This window comes from Carassius carassius, chromosome 2 (assembly GCF_963082965.1).
Source record: "Carassius carassius chromosome 2, fCarCar2.1, whole genome shotgun sequence".
NCBI classification, from domain to species: Eukaryota; Metazoa; Chordata; class Actinopteri; order Cypriniformes; family Cyprinidae; genus Carassius; species Carassius carassius.
In genome coordinates this window covers 46,110,640-46,135,915 of record NC_081756.1, presented here as the reverse complement: position 1 = coordinate 46,135,915, position 25,276 = coordinate 46,110,640, and the positions used below count along the sequence as shown (strand labels likewise).

General features: G+C 35.5%; 2 protein-coding genes across 2 annotated transcripts in view; both read left to right on the top strand.

Moving 5' to 3' along the window:
• The first annotated feature begins 571 nt into the window (after window positions 1–571).
• Window positions 572–12,835, top strand: LOC132110790 (myozenin-2-like). The gene is made up of 6 exons (XM_059517742.1): window positions 572–721; window positions 2,203–2,289; window positions 4,863–5,029; window positions 5,123–5,237; window positions 9,982–10,165; window positions 10,965–12,835. The coding sequence occupies exons 2-6, from the start codon at window positions 2,208–2,210 to the stop codon at window positions 11,203–11,205; spliced, it is 789 nt and encodes a 262-aa protein (XP_059373725.1). The 5' UTR covers window positions 572–721; window positions 2,203–2,207; the 3' UTR covers window positions 11,206–12,835.
• Window positions 12,836–23,588: 10,753 nt separating this feature from the next.
• LOC132095507 (inactive ubiquitin carboxyl-terminal hydrolase 53-like) overlaps window positions 23,589–25,276 on the top strand; it is a 55,693-nt gene continuing 54,005 nt past the window's right edge. Inside the window, exon 1 of the mRNA XM_059500575.1 lies at window positions 23,589–23,659. The gene's annotated coding sequence lies outside the window, so the exon portion shown is untranslated. The remainder of the gene's footprint in view (window positions 23,660–25,276) is intronic.

The following is a 25,276-nucleotide window of genomic DNA, read 5'->3' as shown; positions in this document are numbered from 1 at the left end:
TTGCAAATCGCCTTTCCTAATAATATGCTAATTATCAAATTTCATTATGAATGCGGCTAAAGTAAACAGTCTACATGAGAGCGGCTCTGAATAGAGGGGCGTGGTCAGCAGAGCTCATTAACATTTAAAGGAAAATGCTTCAAATCGACATGCTCTGAAAGGAGCTGTTTTTTGACAGGGTAAAAAGGGTGCTGTTTTACACTATCATTGAGAAATTTTAACCAAACTGTTTTACAGACTTTTCATTAAGACCCTAAAGAATCAAATCAACTTGTGGAAAATGGGCATCCGATGACCCCTTTAACAATCCTGGACAAAACCATCTCACTACATATTTCTGACTCAGTTTTGACTTGTAGATTACAAACTACAACAAATCATACTACACTCATTCACAGTAAAAACTAGGCCATTGACCATGTTAACCAAAACTTAAGTGACCCAACTGAAACCTAAGAATGAATGAACTTGTACAAACACAGTGAAGTCATAACTTGAGCAGACACCTGCTGCCTCCGTTACACTCAAAAGTGTCAACGTATGTCTGTTTGTGTGTGTGTGATCAGAGCTATTTATAACTTCATGCTAGCGAAAGGGGACAGACTAACAGCTGGCCATCGCTGTGACAGCCCTCCGTTTGGCCAGAGCCCCCCAGTCCTGCTCAGAGAGAAACCCAGCACAGATCCAGACTGACCTCTCGACACAACCTGACACGGCGCAGGTAAGAGCCCTGCCTCGGCCGCTCATGCAGCAGGGACGCTTGGGTTGTGTGTACAGTTTGTTAAAAGTTCTGTCATGGTTTCTGACTGCCATCATCAGCTGTCAGCTGTCACTAACTACATTGCCCTATACTGATTGTGCTGGTCATATGTGATATATGCACACTGTTGGATTCACATACTGATGCCATTTCTGTATTTGTGAAATATGTTGTGAGAATGAACTGAAATGCATTAAACTAAATACTGAGGATGAAAAAAAATAATACTTATTATGGGCACACTTTAAAAGAATAAACTTCAATGCCAACTGAATGTAATGTTTCTGGATACTTAACTGAATGCTAGTTACAATCAAATGAAAATAGATTTATATTAAATGCGATTAGCTGAACTTTAGAGTGATTTTTGACTCACTAAGTCAAAAGTGTATCTTTAAATGTAATTTCATAATTCTATAGTTTTTTTAAATATGTTTAAAGTGTTGAATGTGTTGACAATAATTTTTGGCGAACTAAAATATATTGTACTGCCATTTCTATTGATACTTGTATGTCATGTATTTTAATAAATTTGTAATTACCCATTTGTAATGATTAAGTTGCAATTTAGTAGATTTAAATTTAAATATATATACACATGTACTAACCATATTATGTAACATTGAATAACACACTACAGTAAAAATTATAATCAAGTACTTTAAATGTGCTTTAGTATGTTCATCGACACATCAAAATAAGTAAACAATAACAAAAGATTATTGAAATTACTAATAGTATTCTTTGAAGCACCATGTAAATACCAAGGTACTGTACACGCATATGGTCAAATAAACCTTTTTTAATTATCGTCTTTGCAGTTGGTGATGTTTTAGCATTATTTCTACAGTATATTATTATTATAGTATTTAGCGCTTTTTATAATTGTATGTATTTCATATACTTCTATTTAGGAAATTTTTTTATTTCATTTTTAATTTTAGTAATTTTAAATACAGTTAGCTGCTAATAACATCTCTAATTTTCTAATTTCAATGATTATGTCAGGGTTTTTAATACTTTTAGCATCTATATAAACACTAGTGGGTATTCTGGGCCGTTAGACAGCTTTCCATTTGAGATTTCAGTTACAGCATGTAAAAGGACAGTTATGGATGTAGACACAGATTTCACCTGCTCGACTCATGTGGTGTGACATCACACCCTTCAGCAGTGTCCTGTCCAGTCGGATCTATATCTGCCAGTCCCTCACAGATCTACACGGGAGCGCTGCCTTTGCTGGGCCATCACGTTTAATTGCTCGGGGTTATTTAAAGGGATGTGCTAGTGTCAGCCTTTCAGCAGGTGTAAAAAATATCACATAGTCCACTGGACTATAAATATGATTATGTGTTTGCTCTGTTGTGTAGTTTCTGGAAATGTGTGAGATTATAAGGGCCAAAATGTAGGAGACTCACATTCCCTAACTTTGTCTTCTACAGACAGCATGTCTCGGCACACTCTGATGTCAACACAGGAGAGGAAAAAGCAGGCGGCTGCTATTTGTAGAGAGATCCATGCCACTGATGGTATGAGCAATGATTCATTACCAACCTCTATATGTGTGTGTGTGTGTGTGTGTGTGTGTGTGTGTGTGTGTGTGTGTGTGTGTGTGTGTGTGTGTGTGTGTGTAAAAAATGTATGTATTTGAAGTAAATAACGATTATTGGACAATGTTATACAAGAAAATACTATTTCAAATTTTCTACTTCAGAATTGTACTTCAAATTTAATGTTACTTGCTTTGTAATTGTTGAGTGAAAATAGTGTCTGCACCTATATATATATATATATATATATAATTTTAATTTAATTTATATATATATACACACACACACATACACACACACCATTCAAAAGATATGGGTCAGTAAGATTTTTATGCTTTTGAAAAACGTCTCTTGAAATGAGTCTCTGCTCAACAAGGCTCTGTTTATTTGAATAAAAATACATTAAAAATGTATAATGTTGTTAAAAAAATTTACCATTTAAAATAACCAATTTTAATATAACTTAAAATGTAGTTTATATCTGCGGTCAAAGCTGTCATTACTGCAGTTATTATTCGTTTCTTATAAAAAATAAATATAAAAATTTACTTTTAAGTAGCTCCCCAAACCTTTTAATATAAACTGGAACCCAAAAATTATTGTATATTTAACTATTAACACATGTTAAAACACTGGTGAGATTTGTGTATTCACATTACTGGTGACTACATTAACTAAACACTGGACAGCTAAAAATACTAATCCGTAGAAATGTATTACTACCAAGAGCAACTAATCCTTTTGTAGTTGTCTGTTTGAAATTCTATTTCGAGGAGCGGACAGCTGATTGGCTGGCGGCTGACTGCAAGATGGTGCTTGAAAGCTGTAAGAAAATACTAGCAGGATACATTTTCATCCTTTGATAGGCCTATTAAAGCTCCCCAAGTGACCTGCATTACAGACGTCAGTAATAACTCAATTTGGTACAGCTGACATACAAATAAATAGAATTGTTCGGAATCATTTGTAGAGGTTTGATTGCACAGGATGGAAGTTCAGTCAGAAATGACAAGGTCCCAGACAAGAAGTTGTGCAGCATGCTCCGTTAGGAAGGGCCTGATCTTTCTGATGTTGTGCAATGCAAACTACACGATCAAACCATTTTTGCAATGTGGTCTTTGAAGGTCAGCTGGTAATCAAAGATCACACCAATATTTCTGACCGAACTCGATGGAGTAATTGTTGACAAACCCAGCTGTCGGAGTGGCAGAGAAGACAAGAAGCTCAGAACATACCTGTCTTTAATTAAGCAGCCCTAAACACCATGATTCGCTGGTTCATGTGTGTTTGATTAAGGTTGAAGATGAACTCTGCAATATAGTAGATCTTCAGAAGCAGGGTTGGAGATCTCGTTAAAGGGATTTTGCTACAAAACTTTAAAATAAAAACAGCCAACGCCTAAAAAGGCAAACATAGAAACATTAGGTATCATTTGATTCAGTATGCCGTTCCGAATCTAATGAAGCAAACTACACAGAAGTTATAAGCAGAAAGGTCCATTTTTATATCTTTTGACCAGTAGGTGGTGCACTGTGCTGAAACTACTCATGTGCCCTCAGGTTATGCTTGGTATAAAATTGACCAAGTTTGGTCGGAATCCAAAGTGTTGGGAAGATGTAGCCTCATGTCAAATTTTGTGCGAATTTCATTAAATTTGTTAACGTATTTTACAAGAACGGTTTTGTATATTGGAAATATTGCTTGATAGAAACTGGCAGTTGTGAGTTACAAAGTCACATATGCAAGATATAAATGCAAATCTGAGACAAACTCACGATTGCGAGATATAAACTTGCAGAATTGCGAGTTTAAATCTTGCGATTCTGACTTTATTTCTCACAAATGCAAGTTTACATCCCACAATTCTGACTCTATAACTTGCAGTTGCGACTTTAGATCATGCAATTCAGAAAAAAAAGCTCCATAGTTTAAAACTTCCTTTAAGGAGTGCGAAGACGGGGACTATGTCAAAAATGCTGTATTACGTATGCCAGGCCAGTTGTTGGCACTGTCACCTTGTTAGTAAACAGTACCTGTGGGGAAGTGATGATTATATGATGATATATGATGTGAATATCGAAAACTTATCTGAATTCTGTAGCAATGCCAAAGAATCTGTGACTGTTTCACTGTACATATTCTTATGAATGTTTATTTGTTTTTGTACTTGTTGCGAGTTGTATATGCTTGTACAAATCTTTGTATAATTTTTGCATAATAAAATAAATAAATAAATAAACAGAAGATTTAAAGGCGGCATGAAAAAAAATCCACTGTTGGTTGTAATATTGGTGAAGTAAATCCAGACTTTGCTGAAGAAGTGTAAGCAAACAAACAACAGTACCATATACTCCGCCATTGTTTGTTTGTTTGATGTACTATGCACGCGCATGACGTCACCATTTTCAAAGATTCCTGTATTGGGTGTTTAAATGGAAAACAATAACGTTGACGTTTTCAAAAATGTGCACTTTCAGTCACCAAAACAGCATTGTCGTATGAATGGACAGGCAAAATAAATAAAAAGTTTACCGTTTTACTCTTTTCCACAGAACCAGAGATGGATCTAGGGAGGAAAATTAGCGCACCGAAGGAGATCATGTTGGATGAACTTTCCTTAGCATCAAACAGGGGCTCCCGTCTGTTCAAGATGCGTCAGATGCGCTCAGAGAAATACACCTTTGAAAGTATTCAGAATGAAGTCAACACGCAGCACAATGTGAGTGTCACCCGTCAAAAATGTGTGGTTCATATACAATCCAGATAACCACAAATTCTAAATGGAGTGATCATTCCATTTTTCTTTTCTCAGATTGATGCCATTTCTCAGGGCCCAAGTGCTAAAATGACAAACATTTTAAATAATGATCACTGTCTTGGGGATGACCAGGTACCAAATACACTTAACCCTGAGACTATTGCCCCAGGTTAGTACACAGCAATTTCTTGATACTATCATGTTTTCAGGGGTCCAAGCACTGCATTTATACTGTTTTACCAAGTGTAATTTTCTGCCCAAAAATGTCTGGTTGTCAGAGACCGTATAGAGATGTCAAACATTTACATTAAATTTAGTCATTTAGTAGAAGCTTTTATCCAAAGCGACTTACAAATAAGGACAATAAAACCAGTCAAAACTAACAAAAGAGCAGCCATATATAAGTATGCATAGCAAGGTATATATATATATAGCAGCTACTGCTAGCCAGTGCAAATTGATGAACGTGCGATCACAACTCCAAGGTTTCTAGCTGTTTTTGAAGGAATTATGGTGGATGAGCCCAACTGGATGGTAAAATTTTGATAAAGTGATGGGTTTGTTGAAACCACAAGCAGTTCTGTCTTAGCCAGATTGAGTTGAAGGTGATGGTGTGTCATCCAACAAGAAATGTCTGTTAGACAAGCTGAGATGTGAGCAGCTATCGTCGGATCATCAGGATTGAATGAGAGGTAGAGTTGAGTGTCATCAGCATAGCAGTGGTATGAAGGGCCATGTTTCTGAATGACAGAACCTAATGATGCCATGTAGACAGAGAAGAGAAGTGGTCCAAGAACTGAGCCCTGAGGCACCCCAGTAGCTAGATGTTGTGACATGGACACCTCACCTCTCCAAGATACCTTGAAGGACCTATTTGAGAGGTAAGACTCAAACCACTGACGTGCGGTTCCTGAGATGCCATTTTCCAATAGGTTTGACAGGAGAATCTGGTGGTTGATCATATCAAAAGCAGCAGACAGATCCAGGAAGATAAATATAGAAGATTTGGAAGCTGCTCTTGCAAGTCTTAGGGCTTCAACAAGTGAAAGCAAGGTAGTCTCTGTCGAATGTCCACTTCTGAAGTCAAATTGGTTGCTGTCCAAGAGGTTGTCCTGTGTGAGAAAGGCAGAGACTTGGTTGAGCACAGCTCGTTCCAGTGTTTTTGCAATGAAAGGTAGAAGGGAAACCGGTCTGTAAAAAAAGTTCTCTAGAAGAGTTTGGTTAAGAGTGGGTTTCGGAAGTAGTGGGGTTATACAAGCCTGTTTAAGTGTTGAGGGAAAAACACCAGTTGTGAAGGGATGTGTTAACGATGTGAGTGAGTGCAGGTACAATTGCAGGATAAATGGCTTGAAGGATATGAGATGGAATAGGATCAAGTAGACAAGTAGTAGGATGATTGAAAAGGATAAGTTTAAAGACTTCTGCTTCAGAGTGTTGAGAGACTTTTTTATTTTTTTGTCATTTTATTAATGAAGAATGTGACAACATCAAAAAATGTGAAATTTGAAACCAAACCCGGTGGGATGGTTTCAAATCCCCACATGGGACACGAGGTCAAGACCCTGATGAAGGGTCTTATGAAAATATAAAGCCAATGGTCTGCCATAGACCATTTTGACTCTGACCTGTATTTTCTCAATGTGAAGTCCAAATTTAACATTTTGTACACAAAGACCAAAGAATATTTTGAGAATGAAAATGCTTATTAAAAAATAGATAATACAAATAAAAATAATAATAATAATTGTTATTATTATTACAGTATATAGGTGATGTTAAAAGTAAATAGCAATGATAATAAACTGTAAACATAATTATAGAATAAATTGCACTAAAATTTTTCACATTTAATGTCAAGTGAAAAGAATTTGGTTGTAACAATTGATTTTTTTTTCAGGAGAGAAAAAAAAAGGTTTTAAACTCAAGACAAGTTCTAAAATCCAAAACCAGCAAAATGTTACACTGATTATTTGTTAATTTTCAAAACATGTAAAGTTGTTCAATTGTTTTAAAACTGTGTGCGGTGTTCAAAAAGGAAATTTAAAAAAGAAAAAAATCTGGTGGGCACTACCCACCCTCCAACACACACATTATCTCAATAAGGAAATTAAATATAGCATTTACTTTTTTTGGGGGGGGGGGGGGTTGTGCTACATGCTGTAAACTACATATTCTACATCTTGAGCATGTAATTCCTGTGTGAACGGTGGCTGTAGTGCCCAAACAGGAAGTGTGTTAAGTGTTTCCTGTATCCTTTAAGTGGTGGCACAGAGCATCAGTCAGCCACGATAACATCATAAACAGATCGTATCCTTATCATTCCCATGGCCTCATCTAGCCTTGGGGTTCAGCCACCATTCCTAGATCGGTGGATGAACACACATTTACAATGCGTCCTGCTATTTTAATGACTTTGAGGCCTCATTTGGACGGGGAGGGGAACATACAAAGACCAGCAGTTGAATTTTTGATAATAAATAAACAAGATTAAAATCAGATGAAGTCCCAGAGTGTGAGAGATAGAAGCCACTGGTATCACGCTATACAATTTTATTTTGTTTTGTTTTATTTATTTATTTATATTATTTATTTATTTTTTTAGTTTAGTTTAGTTTAGTTTAGTTTAGTTTTTTGTTTTGTTTTGTTTTGTTTTGTTTTATTTTATTTTATTTTTTTTTATTTTTATTTTTTTTTATTTATTTATTTATTTATTATTTATTAATTTTTTTGTTTTTTAGTTTAGATTAATTTAGTTGTTTTGTTTTGTTTTGTTGTGCAAAGTTAAACCAAAACCATACCATTTTATTTTATTTGTATACATGGCTTAATGGTAAAACAATACCATAAAATAAAATAAAACAAATGTTAAACTGAAACCCTAAGATTTAATACAAAAAAAAAAAATTGTAGACATACAGTTTCATTTTAAACCAAAACTTAATTTATTTTTTATTATTTTATTATATTATATTTTAATTATATTTTCTTATATCATACATTATTATAAATTATGTTATTTAATTTGTAAAAATTATTTAATGTTAAAACAAAACTGAATTCTTGACAAGGCATATTTGTACAGCTAAATCATTGAATGCAAAGAAAAAAACGGAAATAATACCATCCATAGACATTTTTTATCCTTCTTATAGCCAATTACTTTTTCTGTGTCACTAGTCAGCAGGCCTAAACTGCCTCCTAATGATAATTTTTTCATCGCTTATTAGTGTCTTGATGTGTCAGCACACTGCCCCATGAAAACAGTGTCTAAAAACGAATTCCTCTGCTGTTATGAAAGTTTCTCTGAGGCCCGTTGAACTGCCCAGACCCTCAGCGCTGAAACCCATGCATTTTGTGCTGCTTCCTTGAGGCCGATAAACTCGAGAAGGAGACTGTCCTCTGCGTGAGGCTGATATATGACAGAACACCCACATTATGTAACTTGTTTTGGGCTTGCTGGCCCTGCAGTGAACAGCAGTTTGCGATATAATCATTTTGAAGGGTCACCCTGTATTCCTCCACAGCATGTTTTAGGACCTTGTGAAACCTTTCACTTCTTTTTCTTAGTTTCTAATTTCTTTTATGCTTCACTAGCAATGCAAACAAATGGGATCAATGACATAAACACTGAGCTGTGTTGGTTACACTGCTGCCTGCCTTACATTATGAAGGCATATATGTGGTCAAGTCACTTTTATTAAGGGATAGCTCACAAAACAATGAAAACTAAAGCAGGCCATGTGTGTCCTTGACCTTTAGGCATCTCCCTGTATTCCCTCTGCTGATGCTCATTTTTCATTTTCAAACATGCTTTGTCCTGATCTTAGATTTGAGAAGTTCTTAGCGCCGATTATTATGCAGTTGTCTTCAGCAGACTATCTTTGTGTTTTTCTTTCTGTTTATCAGCATTATTGTTTTTCAAGTAATGTAAATTGATCCCTTGTGAAAAAGAAGTGTCCTTCATTGTATTAAATGTGCACTTGTTGTATACTTCAAACCTTCAAAGTATGTTTTAGAAGAAAGTACTTGCAGATAGTAGTGCATTTAAAGTGAATACTTACATGTGTGTGTGGGTGTGTGTGTGTGTGTGTGTGTGTGTGTGTGTGTGTGTGTGTGTGTTAGTATTCATGTATTAGTGCTTATTAGTTAGTAAGGTAGTTGTTAAATTTGTGTTCAGCCAATGAGCTACTTTATTGCTAATAAGCAAAATTTATCCCTAAAAAGTGTTACCAAAAGTTTTAAATTCCAAAAGTGTAATTTTCACATTTAAAAAAGTTTTTGATATGTTGACGAACATACTAAAGCACATGTAAAATACTGGATTTTATATTATACATATACTTGAATTTAATCTATTTTATTTCTATTTATTAATTTTTATAATGCTATTGATGTTACTTTACATCAGTATAAATTACATTTTATATATATATATATATATATATATATATATATATATATATATATGTGTGTGTGTGTGTGTGTGTGTGTGTGTGTGTGTGTGTGTGTGTGTGTGTGTGTGTGTGTGTGTGTGTGTGTATATATATACTGTATGCTTGTCAGTACATTCAGCAGTACATTTTAACCATTTTTTAAAGACAATACAATTATGACGTTACATATAACAATGGTAGTCTTAAGTCCTATGTAAGTGGGTCGAAAAGCAAAGTTCAGCAAATTGCATTTGCTTTAATATGCATTTAAACTATAATAAATTTTCATTTAATTGTGCATTACATGCAAGTGTCTGAAAACATTATATTCAGTTCACACTTAATATTGTTTTAAAATATCTATTATTTCTGTGGAAACTCTTTTGGAAGCCATTCTTAAGCTTACCTCTATTTCACAGGGTTTTTTGGTTGATGTATATATGTTATATAATAAATCATTTTTTTTCATGCGTTCAATAGGTTACGGTGGTCCCTTGAAGGATGTTCCAGCAGAGAAGTTCAACTTTACAGCAATGCCCAGATCCTACCAGTCGCCCTGGGAACAGGCCCTCATTAGTGACCCCTCTCTGGCCGAAACGCTGGTCGCCCGCATGCCTGAGCCCCAAACCAGACAAGAGATTCCTCAATACAAGAGCTTCAACAGGTCAGAAAAAAAATATATATAGCTGCTTCTTCGACTAATTGTGTTTGAATCAACCATGCATATGTATTTCAAAATCCAGTACTTGTGTTATTTTAGTATTATTTATAGAGCATTTATTAATATTTCATAGAGTATTTTGAATTACTATTTATTTAATTATTTTCAGTTTTAGTATTTTTGTTGTTTTGTCATTTTATTATTAGTATTATTCTAATATTTCTATTTATCCTAAATGTATTTATATATCAATTTTAGACTTTTTTTTATTTATTTATTTTTTGTATTTCAGTTAGTTGCAATGGACACATTTTGATTTTTTTAAGCTCTGCAAGTTTCCATTTTTTTGTCTAATATTTATATTTTAAACAATTTTTGAATAGTTTTAGTAAACAATAACAACACTTCTGCAGATGATTATGTTTAGACAATTACACTCCATTCTGTTATGTAATGCCCACTTTTCATCCATTTCTAATATCAAATATAAAATAATAACAGGCCCTTTTTCTCTTTGAACATCCTGTAGCATATGCAAATACAAAGTAAAATGGTATCTGAATGCTGTTTCATGTTGACTTTGAAGAATAGTTGAAACCTTCCTCTACTTAACATAAGAACTTGTTTTATGAGCAAAAAGATGCTATCCAGAAGTATTTGATTTAGTCATTCAGTAAGATACCTTTACATAAAATGTTTCTGGGTTTGTATTATCTGTCTCCCCTTTTCCTGTAAGATTATTTTTGTTGTGTTGTCTAATAAAACCATAGGGACTCATGTTTTGTCACTCCTCTAATTGAAGGGTGGCTATTCCATTCGGTGGTTTCGGCAAGGCACCCAAAGTCCCTGTTAAACCTTTGGATGTGAACCCCAGCCTTCCAAGTCCCGTGATCGCAGCACCCGCTGGGGTTAAACGGCCCACCTTCAACAGAACGGCCTCAGGCTGGGTGACTGACAGCGCCCCTCTGATGCTTCCCAGCATCCCCCTTGAGCCCATATCATCCATGTCTTCCACATTTATCCCCGAGTCAGATGAACTCTGAGTGTTATCCTTATCATTGTGAGCTTGATTGTCACTGGAATATACATTACTGGCTAAATGTTTGGACTAATTAAGATTTCTTATTTTTTTGAAAGAAGCAAGGCTGCATTTATTTGACCAAAAATACAGTATTATTTAGACATTTGCTATATTTTTGTAAAATTTAAATTATTTCTTTATCCAGAACAGAATTTTCAGCATTATTACTCCAGTCTTCAGTGTCACATGATCCTTCAGAAATCATTATAATATGCTGATTTGCTGTTCGAGAAATATTTTTGATTATTATCAGTGTTGAAAACAGTCGTGCTGCTTAATATTTTGTGGAAGCTATTATACAGTTAAAAAATGTAAGAGAAATAAAGAATGAATGAAAGAACGAATGAAAGAAAGACAGAAAGAAAGAAAGAAAGTCAGACTTCTCTTCAGCAAAGATGCATTAAATACTGTTTAAATTCTATCTATCTTAAAAAAAAATGTATCATGGTTTCTACAAAAATATGAAGAAGGACAACTGTTCTTTCAACATTACTAATGATGCTGAAAATTCAGTTTTTCATCAAAGGAATAAATTACATTTATAGTATATTCAAATAAAAAACTATTATTTTAAATTCTGAAAATACTTCACAGTATTACTGTTTTTACTTTATTTTTGATCAAATACATACGGCCTTAATTACATTAAAAACCTTAAAAAATCTAGAATAAATACACAATCAGAAAAAAAAGAGGTACAAAAGCCGTCACTAGAGTGTTATCCTTTCAAAAGATTCACATGTGTACCTTATTTTACCCTAAATGTGTGTATTAGTACCTCAAGGATACATATTAGTACCGTTTAAAAAGATACTGCCCCAGTTTTTTGTATCTTTATTTCTGAGAGAATACATAGTAAATGTAGCATATTGAAAACTTAAGACTCTCAAGTAAGGCTATTAAATGGTATAGTGATTGATTTTTGTTCTTTGGATTATTGGAAGTGTCTCCTAATGTTGATCTAATACCATTTCTCTAAGCTAAATGTAACCCAAAGACTAGAAGAGCTTGCCATTAAGCCCACCCAAACCTGTAAATATTCATTTATAAAGGGCTGACATCAATTTAATTAAATTATTGAATAAACATAAAGCTAAATGAACTTATGTTTCTAAGCTTTAAATGTAGTATTTGGCATAACACAACATATTTTCCAAATGCACTATAGAGGTCAATTAAAATCCAGCAGTGCGTGCCTACTGTATGCTTGTGTCCATATTAGAGTATCCAGGGCGACAAATTGAATCTGTTTTCCTGATGCAGCTGAGATGAGCGATGAGTCCCTTGGCTTTTGTAAAGCTGCTGTCTCTTGCTGTCTATCAGACAGGCGCTGATGGGCACAGCTCACGTCCATCACTGCTCAACTTCAGCCTGTTTAGCCTCAGCTGCGTCTGTACCTAACATAAAACAGATGCAATGGAATAAAAAGGAAAATGTGTTGAAAAAAAAGAAGCTTTGCATTTTTTCATCGCCTACAATGCTCTCTGGGATACTTGACTCTGATTGATTGACCCTTGTCCTTAAAACCTATTTCTTAGTTTCATGTTTCTCTCTATCATCTCACATAATAAAACAATTTAAATACACATCAACATTTTGTGTCTATATTGTTTATTTATTGGTTAAGTAGCTGTGTAATAAGCAGGATGGTGTATGTTTAGCCTGTCATTATGACTAAATTAACCCCTTCTGAGGGATACAAGACCTTTTTTGACATCAGGGTCTTAAAAGAATAGTTCATTCAAAAATAAAATGTAAACCCAGACCTTCCAAGATGTCACTGAATTTATTTCTTCATCAGAAAAGATTTGGAGAAATGAATCATCAGTTGCTCATCAATGGATGCTCTGCAGTGAATGGGTGCCGTCAGAATGAGAGTCCAAACAGTTGATAAAAACATTGTGTTTGTAAGAAACAAATCCATCAAGATGATGTTTTTAACTTCAAACCGTCTCCTCTGGCCAAAATGCAAGTCCATAACCCAATAATATTTCTTTAATATCTTCTAAATTAAACAGTTTTTCTATTTTATGGCTACGTTTTAATTAAAATGAGGCAATGAATGAATTAATAGGTCATAGGAATTTATTTCTATGACTTCTTTAATTTCTTGAATGGTGGCATTATTTTTATGACAATTATGAATAATTCAAATTGATTTTATTTATTTATTATTATTATTTATTTGAATTTCTTGTTATTATTATTCATAGTAATAATTAAAAATCATTTAATTACAGGAATGAGAATGTCATTGAGTTAATATAAATTTAAAAAAATGTAGCATAATGGTAGGACATTAAAATTAGAAAACAAGTTTTAATATCTTATTCAATTGTAATATTTTATTATTATTTGTAATATTTTGTTTTTATTATTATTTTTTGTAATCAAAAACAAATTGTGATCAGATCAAATACTGAAAAATCCAATTGCCAGTCATTAATCTGAATATTTGGAGGTTGTGTCTTTGTCATGTCTTTATCTCTCTTTTTTTTTTTAATTGCAGCATCTGCCACGGTGCTCATTTTTAACCCACAGCTCTGCTTCAGCACTAGACTGTGTAAAGGTGAGCACGTGTGTCATCCATACAGTGCATCATTTATTATCCAGTTAGATCATCTGAATCTGCAGCAACAAGCACACAAAGACAAGCAACTGAACATCAGCATGTTTTTTTCTGACTCAGGCTGAGGCTAATTGGTTGGCTTTTCTCCAGAAGCTTCTGTCTGCCTACACACTCAGTTAGCTATGAGGACAAAACTCAATGTTATACTGCTCTCAATGTTCTCAATGACTTGTGATTTTTATTTTACAATTTTAATTAAGCAGATATATACAGAAATAGATCCATGCATCATGTATTCTTTATAAAATAAAAGACATATTTAATTTTAATGTAAAAAAAGCATAATGCACTTTTTTAATATTTCAGGGTTCTCAGAAGCAGAAGTCATCACGGTTGGGTATATGTCTATATTTACCATACTGTAATTCCCTGAAAAACGAACGTAGCAGTTTTAAAAAAAAAGGTAATATAGTCGTATAAATATACATTCCAAAAAAAAAAAAAACAAAAAAAAAAAAAAAAACCTTTGCTAATTTTACAATGTTAATAACTGTGGAAATGTCATCACAGTTTGGGAAAAGGACCGTTGGTCACCAGCTGAACATACTTAATTAAATAATTAATCAATTAAAAACTTTGTGAAAAAGCACGATAATTTTCAGGTTGGAAACTGATTGATAGTAGATAATCTGTGATCTTGTGCATAAACCTGACAAGTTGATTAAAGGAATAAATAACCCAAATGGAAATTTGATGAAAATGTACAAATCCTTTATTAACAATAAATATATTTTGTCCACATCATGGGCAGGGTTCAATAAGAAATATTAATGATCCTAAAAATAAGCTCTACTTACACATATATACACTATATATATATATATATATATATATATATATATATATATATATATATATATACATACAGTCACACACACACACACACACACACACGCACACAAATATATATATGTGTGTGTGTGTGTGTGTGTGTGTGTGTGTGTGTGTGTGTGTGTGTGTGTGTGTGTGTGTGTGTGTGTGTGTGTGTGTGTGTGCGCGTGTGTGGCTAATGTCTAATATTCAGTGTGGGGTTTTTTTTCTTTTTCTTTTTTTAAGTGGGCACAGTTTCAGAAAATTTTGTCATCAAATTATTCAGCAGACTCTTGCCAAAACAAAATATAAAATAGGAAATACCCAGTGTCCCACTGGCAGAGGACATGGCTGTATTCCTGAACACGGTCTGTTTGATTCTGTTTTGAAGTCGAGTCCCTCTTACAAGCTTCTCTGAATTCCTGCACTGGCCCTCAAGGAGTGTGTTTTTTGGCGAACTGTTAGCTATGATAATGAACTCACTATGGTGTGATGAACAGTTGGGCGTTTCCAGTTCCAGTGCTTCTTTGATCAGCATCTAGCCAGACTTAGTGAGAGCTTCCTCCCTCTCACAGTCAGATCTACTACACAAGTGGACTACTTTCTTCTAACTTCTTCACTTTGGGAGCTACTAAAGTCTTCAAATAGCAAATTCAGTTAAAGTTTTAATGAAGACGTTTCTGAGCGTGTAAATCATCTCACTGCGGTTGTTCCTTGTAAATGCACCAGTTATCACTGCAGATTTAAAGTCAGTATGAAATTAAATGTGTGATTGACTTTTCACCTCCTTGAACAAAAAAACAAAAAAAATACTGTAGGACAGGAATTGATTTTGTCCATCAGGAATTGAGAGGGAAGAGAAGTCACTGTAAACAATTTAAGATTGGTTTTAAAAAAAGGATGTGCACTGGGAAGAATACACACAATAATATAGCAAATATTTGACCATGTTCAGAATAAAATGCCAGTGTATTGCATACTGTGCAGCCAATATAATATTTCAAAAAGCATAATCTTTCAAACAACAGATTGCATGCTATATTGTTGGCACAGACCTCGATACTGCATTACCTGTTTAACTGCATGTGGCGTTAAAGATGTTATTTTGCTTTTTTTTTTATTTAAACTCTATGATTGTCTACTACATATTACATGTGATGAACATGCTGCTAATAACTGGCCTGCAGTCAGGACATTGAATAGTCCGGATAATCAGGTGAACAAATAACAAAGGAAGGTGGCATGATCTGTGGACACACAGATCTAAAATTTGATTGGGGGTAACAATAAAATATGCCATAAGGTCAAGCGTAGGTTGTTTAGGACGTGGTAGAAAGGTGTGAAGGTCCCTTCTGAGCATTAATAAAAAAAACGATGCATGCCGCTGCACCAGCGACTCCTGCGTGTTAGTCATCGGAGTCAGTATTGATCTCTGCACATAAACTGACAGAATGTGATTATAGGATAGGATAGGTACTTTATTAATTATGAACAACATGCAGCAGCCATCCAAGATTGAATGTAATGTAATTAGTGGCAATCATTACTAATACTATTGCTCATACTTAGGATTATAGTTTTGAACAAACCATTTAACCTAAGTGTTCAACTTTGTGTGTAACTCTGTGAGTTTGGTGCAAAAAGAGGTCCAGATGCATTTGAGACACACTGCACTCTGATCACTCAACCCAACCTCAACATACAAGATCCAGCTCGACCAACTGTAAATGCATTTTGTGTTTATTTAGGCCACATTAATGTCAAGTCAAGTCACCTTTATTTATATAGCGCTTTAAACAAAAAGGATTGTGTCAAAGCAACTGAACAACATTAATTAGGAAAACAGTGTGTCAGTAATGCAAAATAATAGTTAAAGGCAGTTCATCATTGAATTCAGTGATGTCATCATCTCATTGGGAGCTTTCGCAACCCATGCATGAATCAGTCATGGATGAGACGTGGATGGAGTAAGCGCTCAATTCAAACACTAATCATTACAACTTTCCAACAGAAAATTTAGCTGTCCATATCAATACTGAAGTAGATTTAATATATTATAGTATAATATACACTCACTGGCTAATTCATTTACTTTTCATTTACAATTCATATACCTTGTTATTACCATTTTGGACCCCCTTTTGCCTTCAGAACTGTCTTAATTCTTCATGACATAGATTCAACAAGCTGTTGAAACATTCCTCAAAGATTTTGGTCCATACTGACATAATAGCATCACACAGTTACTGCAGATTTGTCGGCTGCACATCCGTGATGTGAATCTCCGTTCCACAACATCCCAAAGCTGCTCTATTGGATTGAGATCTGGTGACTGTGGAGATCATCTGAGTAAAGTGAACTCATTGTCATGTTCAAGAAACCAGTCTGAGATTATTTGAGACATGGTGCATTATCCTGCTGGAAGTAGCCATCAGAGGGTGGGTACACTGTAGTCTTAAAAAGGGATGCACATGGTCAGCAACAATACTCAGTTAGGCTGTGGTGTTTAAACAATGCTCAGTTGGTACCGAGGGGCCCAAGGTGTGCCAAGAAATCATCCTTAACACCATTACACCAGCACCACCAGCAGCAGCCTGAACCGTTGAAACAAGGAAGGATGGATTAATGCTTTCATAATTTTTACACCAAACTCTGACCCTACCATCTGAATGTTGCAGCAGAAATCGAGACTCATCAGGCCAGGCAACGTTTTTACAATCTTCTATTGTCCAATCTTGGTGAGCCAGTTCAAAATAGTAGCCTTGTTCCTGTTTTTGCTGAAGCGCCACCCGGTGTGGTCTTCTGCTGCTGTAGCCCCTCTGTTTCAGTGTTTCAACTTGTTGTGCATTCAGAGACGGTATTCTACATAGATTGGTTGTAACGAGTGGTTATTTAAGTTACTGTTGCCTTTCTATCATCTCTAACCAGTATGACCATTCTTCTCTGACCTCTGACATCAACAAGGCATTTTCGTCCACACACACTCACCGGATATTTTCTCTTTTTCGGACCATTCTCTGTAAACCCTGGAGTTGGTTGTACATGAAAATCCCAGTAGATCAGCAGTTTTTTTAAATACTCTGACCAGCACATCTGGCACAAACAATCATCCCACGTTTCAAAGTCACTTAAATCCCCTTTCTTCCCCACTCGCTTTGAACTTCAGCAAGTCGTCTTCACCTTATTTTCACCACATCACCACATCAGGACACCCTTGCATTACTTTTTATGACATATTATGTTGAGGTATGGTTCGATTTAAACAAGAACTATAATGTTATTTACTTTACACTCATAAAAATAAAGGTGCTTCATGATGCCATAGAAGAACCTTTTTGTCTAAATGGTTCCATAAAATGGTAAATAGACTGCATTTATATAGCGCTTTCAACAGACCACATGGCCATCCAAAGGGCTTTACAAGTTGCCTCAAATTCACCCATACACACACTCATTCATACACCGACTGCGGTGTCTGCCATTCAAGGCGCCATCCAGCTCATCGGGAGCAGCTGGGGTTAGGGGTCTTGCTCAAGGACACCTCGACACTTGGTCAGGTGGAGCCGGGGATCGGACCACCAACCTTCCGGTTTGTAGACAACCTACATGAACCACTGAGCCACTGCCGCCCCAATAAAGAACTTTTAACATCTGAAGAAACTTTCTATTTCACAAATGGTTCTTTGTGGCAAAAAAGGGTTCTTCAGAATAGAAAAAAGTAAGAAAGAGATGGTTATTTGAAGAACCTTTGACTGAATGGTTCTTTGTGGAACCAAAAATGTTTCTTTTTTAGTATTGCTGTGAAGAACCTTTTAAAACACCTTTATTTTTAAGAGTGTACAGGTGCTGGTCATATAATTAGAATATCATCAAAAAGTTGATTTATTTCACTAATTCCATCCAAAAAGTGAAACTTTTTTTATATTATATTCATTAATTAAACACAGACTGATATATTTCAAATGTTTATTTCTTTTAATTTTGATGATTATAACTGACAACTAAGGAAAATCCCAAATTCAGTATCCCAAAATATTACCAATACAAAGAAAGGATTTTTAGAAATCTTGGCCAACTGAAAAGTATGAACATGAAAAGTATGAGCATGTACAGCACTCAATACTTAGTTGGGGCTCCTTTTGCCTGAATTACTGCAGCAATGTGGCGTGGCATGGAGTCGATCAGTCTGTGGCACTGCTCAGGTGTTATGAGAGCCAAGGTTGCTCTGATAGTAGCCTTCAGCTCTTCTGCATTCTTGGGTCTGGCATATAACATCTTCCTCTTCACAATACCCCATAGATTTTCTATGGGGTTAAGGTCAGGCGAGTTTGCTGGCCAATTAAGAACAGGGATACCATGGTCCTTAAACCAGGTACTGGTAGCTTTGGCACTGTGTGCGGGTGCCTGTTGAAAAATGAAATCTGCATCTCCATAAAGTTGGTCAGCAGCAGGAAGCATGAAGTGCTCTAAAACTTCCTGGTATACGGCTGTGTTGACCTTGGACCTCAGAAAACACAGTGGACCAACACCAGCAGATGACTTGGCACCCCAAACCATCACTGACTGTGGAAACTTTACACTGGACCTCAAGCAACGTGGATTGTGTGCCTCTCCTCTCTTCCTCCAGACTCTGGGATCCTGATTTCCAAAGGAAATGCAAAATTTACTTTCATCAGAGAACATAGCTTTAGACCACATAGCAGCAGTCCAGTCCTTTTTGTCTTTAGATGCTTCTGACGCTGTCTGTTGTTCAAGAGTGTCTTGACACAAGGAATGCGACAGCTGAAACCCATGTCTTGCATACGTCTGTGCGAAGTGGTTCTTGAAGCACTGACTCCAGCTGCAGTCCACTCTTTGTGAATCTCCACCACATTTTTTAATGGGTTTTGTTTTACAATCCTCTCCAGGGTGCGGTTATCCCTCTTGCTTGTACACTTATCTACCACATCTTTTCCTTCCCTTCGCCTCTCTATTAATGTTCTTGGACACAGAGCTCTGTGAAGAGCCAGCCTCTTTTGCAATAATCTTTTGTGTCTTGCCCTCCTTGTGCAAGGTGTCAATGGTCATCTTTTGGACAACTGTCAAGTCAGCAGTCTTCCCCATGATTGTGTAGCCTACAGAACTAGACTGAGAGACCATTTAAAGGCTTTGCAGGTGTTTTGAGTTAACTAGCTGATTAGAGTGTGGCACCAGGTGTCTTCAATATTGAACCTTTTCACAATATTCAAATTTTCTGAGATACTGAATTTGGGATTTTCTTTAGTTGTCAGTTATAATCATCAAAATTAAAATAAATAAACATTTTGAAATATATCAGTATGTGCATAATGAATGAATATAATATACAAGTTTCACTTTTTGAATGGAATTAGTGAAATAAATCAACTTTTTGATGATATTCCAATTATATGAACAGCACCTGTATTTAGTGATTTCTAGGCCCCTAAACTGACCCCTACCCCTAAACCTTAATATTTTGCAATATAAAACAATGTAAAAACTCTACCTTTTCCTTTTTCATACAGCATATAACAGGCAGATACAACTAAAGTCACAATAAAAAAAAATTTAAGAAATGCTATTGGCTCTCGTGTGTCTCGTGACCTTCTGTCATGCTAAAGTTTGGATATATCTTCTAAATGAGATAAAAGGAACATGTTGCTGTTTCATGGCCACTTTAAAGCTCAAGCTCTTTAAAGTTTTAAAGATTGACTTAAGATTGACCCTAAGTTTTTGTGCATAATATCAGCAAGTATACATACTTTGGAGCCACTGTACTTGTACCCACTACCAAACAAAGGTCCTAAACATACCAAAGCATCATGTTTGAACTAGTGTGAACTGATTTTGCCTCAGCACACATCAAAACCAGCAGGCTGGGAATGGCACACATCTACCAGCCCAATTATTTAATGACCTTGTGCCATTAGGCTCTCACCCCGTTTTAAAGCAACAGCCCAAATGAACTACAGAGTTAATGCAAACGTAAAATATAATTAAGCCATATTTCTAACATGAGAACTGTGTAATGAAACTAACACTATTTATGCTCATAAGCCATGGCTCAAACTCCTGCTGTAAAATGGAAAATGTATGCTCCATTTACCAACTAATGATCTTCTATCATCTTCTCTATGTCCTTATGATCATTCTACACTTGGTCCTGCAGACTGATAGTCTTTGAATCCAGGCATTTTAAGCCATTTTTATAAACACAGAGAACCATCGCATTTTCATTATATAGATGCTTAACATCCCAATAAAGAACTCTGCATCAAACTGACTGCAAGTCATTTCAAGACCTTGAATATCAGAGAAGGAAGCATTATATGTTCTTAGAGGAAAAGACTTACAGAAGGAAAATGTATTGTCTCTTAAATGGGCTTTCCAAGTACTTCCTTGGGAAAGGAGTTTACAGTTCGGATACACCGTGACCTCTCTAAGAGCACTTAAATAATGTGCTTGATTTCCTTTTGCACTCAATTCCATTGGCCCATTCAAGTACAACACAATGGTCAATTACTGAATACATGCGCACTACCTCCTATAAAGAGATATTTACACAGCGATGATTAAATGGATATATGACTCAGATGAGAAGCAGCATTGCACGGTGTAATGGACTATCAAACACAGTTAAATATTTTTCCCTCATCGTTTTATGTAACAGGATTGGACAGATGGTGTCCAGATAACAGCAGTCTTACATCACATGGCACCAGACTACTGCTTTCATCACCAAGAGTATAAATAAATAATACAAAGTTGTTAAATGTCCAAAGCTGACAATACATGAGCACTGATCAAACTTCATGAGGGGAACCCTTTGGGTATGTTCACAAGACAATATTAGACTACTGCATACTGCCCAGTGTATACTGCCTGATACAGACAGACAGACAGATAGATAGATAGATAGATAGATAGATTTGTTCTTTCTTTTAAAATATCAGAGTTAATTTTCACATCTTAAGTACTGAAATATTTTGTTTTCTTTCCTCCTTCTCTTCATATCTGTCAACTGCCAATTGAGAAAATTGTCTGTAATTGATTGACTGAATATATACATGTGTGTTGTGAAGAATCATACATGAAGATGAATTGTTTTAAAAGATCTTGAATACTAAGGGGCTGACTCCTGTGTGACCGAAAGGTTTATTGTGGATTTTAAAGGAATTGAGTGCTTTATTTTTTGCACTTGTAATAATAAGAATATTGCTAGTATATTGGCATGTTATTATTTTTTTGATACACAGTATGCATTTCAAAATTGAGGGGTTTTTTTGCACTCTTTTTGAAGTAATTTGTCTTAGATATTGAAAACATAATTGCATGACTAAAATATTTGTTGGCAAAAACATATTTGTGTATATTACTATTTTTGGTATTCCATTTTTTTTTTTACCCCATACTGTAGTGTGACAATATGCCCCTCTACAAAAAGTGTGCAGCATGTACCTTGGTAGTTCGTTGCCATACTCCACGCGATGGTCCTCCGCAAACCCAGGCTGCAACTCGTGCTGCTGTTTAAGAAGTGCTGTTTTTTTTTTTTTTCTAAATGAGCTTGCATATCAAAGGTATATTATCCATCTGTAAATGTTAGACCGTCATTATTTCCATTTAGCTGTCAGCATCCTTCTACATGCGATTCTCCTCTAAACTCCACAGACTCTAGACAGACTCTAAACTTATGCATGCATGTCAAACAGACTGAGCGCAATAATTGTATCATAACTAGAATTTTGAAACTACAAGTAGGCCTCATTGTATTTTATGATAGCACATAGCAGTAAAGAGGTAATTAAAATATAATGCAATTAATCTGTGCTCTTGTGTTCATTTACTTTCAATTTTAGTTTAATGAACTGAACTTCTGCTTGAAAAAGGATTATTTATTGTTTTTAGATTGTAATGTTACAATGTTAGAATGTAATGTGATTTCAGCCTCTTTATATTGCACATAATAGATAACATAGTCAACCTTTACTAGCCTATATTTGTTTTCATTTCCTTTAACATAAATATTGTTCCACTGGACAACACTGTACAATATATATATATATATATATATATATATATATATATATATATATATATATAGTGTGTATAGTCTATATTTTTTAAGTATTTACATGTATTTACATTTCTATATTTATATTCATATAATTTATAATTATTTAGATATTAATGTTTTTTGTTGTTGTTTTTTGCCCATATCGCTCAGCCATACAGTAAAGTACAGTACAGCCATATCGTTTTGTTCAGCTCACTTCACGCAATTAGTTCAGCTGACGCGACGTTATGCACCACAATTCAACAGTCAAGAAGCCCAGAAAGGATTGAAAAACAGCCACCAAAACGAGTCTCTAGCTGCTCCTTGTCGACACAGCAGAGGAAAGTGTGAGAAAGCAGGAGAAACTCCTCCCTTCGACGTGCTGCACTGGGACAGATCGACTGCAGTACACACTGGATCGTAGAGGAGAGGACAGGAGAGGAGAGGAGGAGTTACACCTCAGCACCGAAACCAGCTGGAAACTCAGGTGCCCCGCAGTCAGCCAGTCAACTCATGCCAGCACTGCACACCGGACTACTGCGTGGACCGTTCACTTCACTTTACAGGATTTTAACTGACTAAAGAAAGAGTGAAAACAACATTAAGTCATGAGAACGAAGGTGCTTATGATGTTATGTTTATAGTGCAAATCTTTACCGGCGTGTTTTCGTGAGTCGTCTGTCGCTTCCGCTTTTCCGTCCAGCAGTTTGACGCCGAAATTCAGCAGGAGTCAATAGGATTTTTTGTCACTCAGTAAACTATTTCACTGGACACTGAAAGGAAAAGAAGGAATATCAATTATTCATTGTTCATGTGGTGAGTAGACGTGTCTCTTGTCATGTCAGTACATTTTGTTTTGGTCAAACTTTTCTTCGCCATGTTTCACTCGTCAGTGCGCATGAGGCGGAAATGCACCTGAACCAGGTGAACCCGCCGCAACATTTCGCAACAAAACTAGCACTGAAACTTGAGTGTCTGTTTACATTTAGAGTTTTACATGACTAACCCCCTTAAATACTTCCTTTAATAAGTACAGAGTACGTGTAATGTTAAAACGTTGCCTTCGAGTTTGTAATATAGTCGCTTCACATTAATATATTTTCAGTAGTTAAGCCTCACATGATTGATCTCAACTATCTGGGTCCGAATCCGCTTTTATACTCCTGTACAATACTATAAAATACTAAAAAGCTGAATCTCTTAAATGTATCACTACATTTGCTGTATCCTAATGAAATGTAACATATTTACACCAATGAGAAACTTGTCTTACTGATAGCAGTGTTTGTGCTTCGTGCCTCACTTATATTGGAATTGTATTTTAATAATTTATATGAAGACACTGTGTCAGAGATACAGATAAATATATTCACGAGTGGGCATTTAATGGTATTTGAGACAAGAATAATGTGGTACACCTACACCAACTTAAACTGCAAATTATCATCAGTTTTCTTCATCAGTTTTTTTGTATTTCCTTCTACTAAAAATATTCAAACATCCTTAAAATAACAAGAAAAGAAGAAAAAAAGTGCATTTCATTTGAACACCATGCGATTGCAGAAGTTTGGCTCTTATGCACAAGGCTAGTTATGTCAGCTTTTCTTTGGCTCATTTAGTTCACAAGAAAATTGCAGCACACATTTGCTTTCCCTCTGATCCCTCGGGATATTTATATGCCATTAGTATTTATGCTTCAAAAATCTTAATGTGTATTAGTGTGGTGACTTTTTAGTCCAAAGTAAACAAGTCATAGATATTTGTATTAAAAAAAAAAAAAGAGTATTGTGCGATTGGGCAACATTCATTTAGTTTCTAGCACTTTGCCTTTTTCATCATGCTCGTATTTGCTCTCCTGGTGCCTACGTTTCTCCCCACACCAGTGAAATCAAGACGATGTGGCAGAACCGCTGCATCTTCCTCTGTGGCTCTTCTCTCATCTGGGATGAGTTCAGTTTCCTAACCGCCCGCAGATTTGTAGAAAACACTGATTTCAGATCAGTTCGCATCTGTTCCCTGCCGAGGTGTTTCCTGATGGAAATGAATGAAATATTTGGGGAGCAGTTTCGTGGAAAGGCCAGTTTTGCAGATCGAGTTTGTGGAAACTAGGATAGGTTTGAATACAGTATGTCCTGTAACTAACGCAGTGCAATGCGCTCCTAGGTTTTGCATAGGCGTGTGCACATTTGTGCATGAACGTTCATGTGACTGTGATGTAACAATGATGTCACATTTATGAATCATACATGAAAGGACAACATTGCCAATTTAATATAATATTTTTTTTTCTTCTTTTGACACATACAGTACAACTTTTACATTAAATGAATACCTTCATAGAATAGTTTCCCCAAAACTGAAAATTTGCTATAAACGTATCCACCCTCAGGCCATTTAAGATGTAGATTTGTTTCTTCATTGCAACGGATTTCGATAACTTCAGCATTACATTACTTTGCCCCCAATAGATCCTCTTCAGTGAATGGGTGCCGTCAGAATGACATCCAGACAGCTGATAAAAACATTACAATAATCCACACC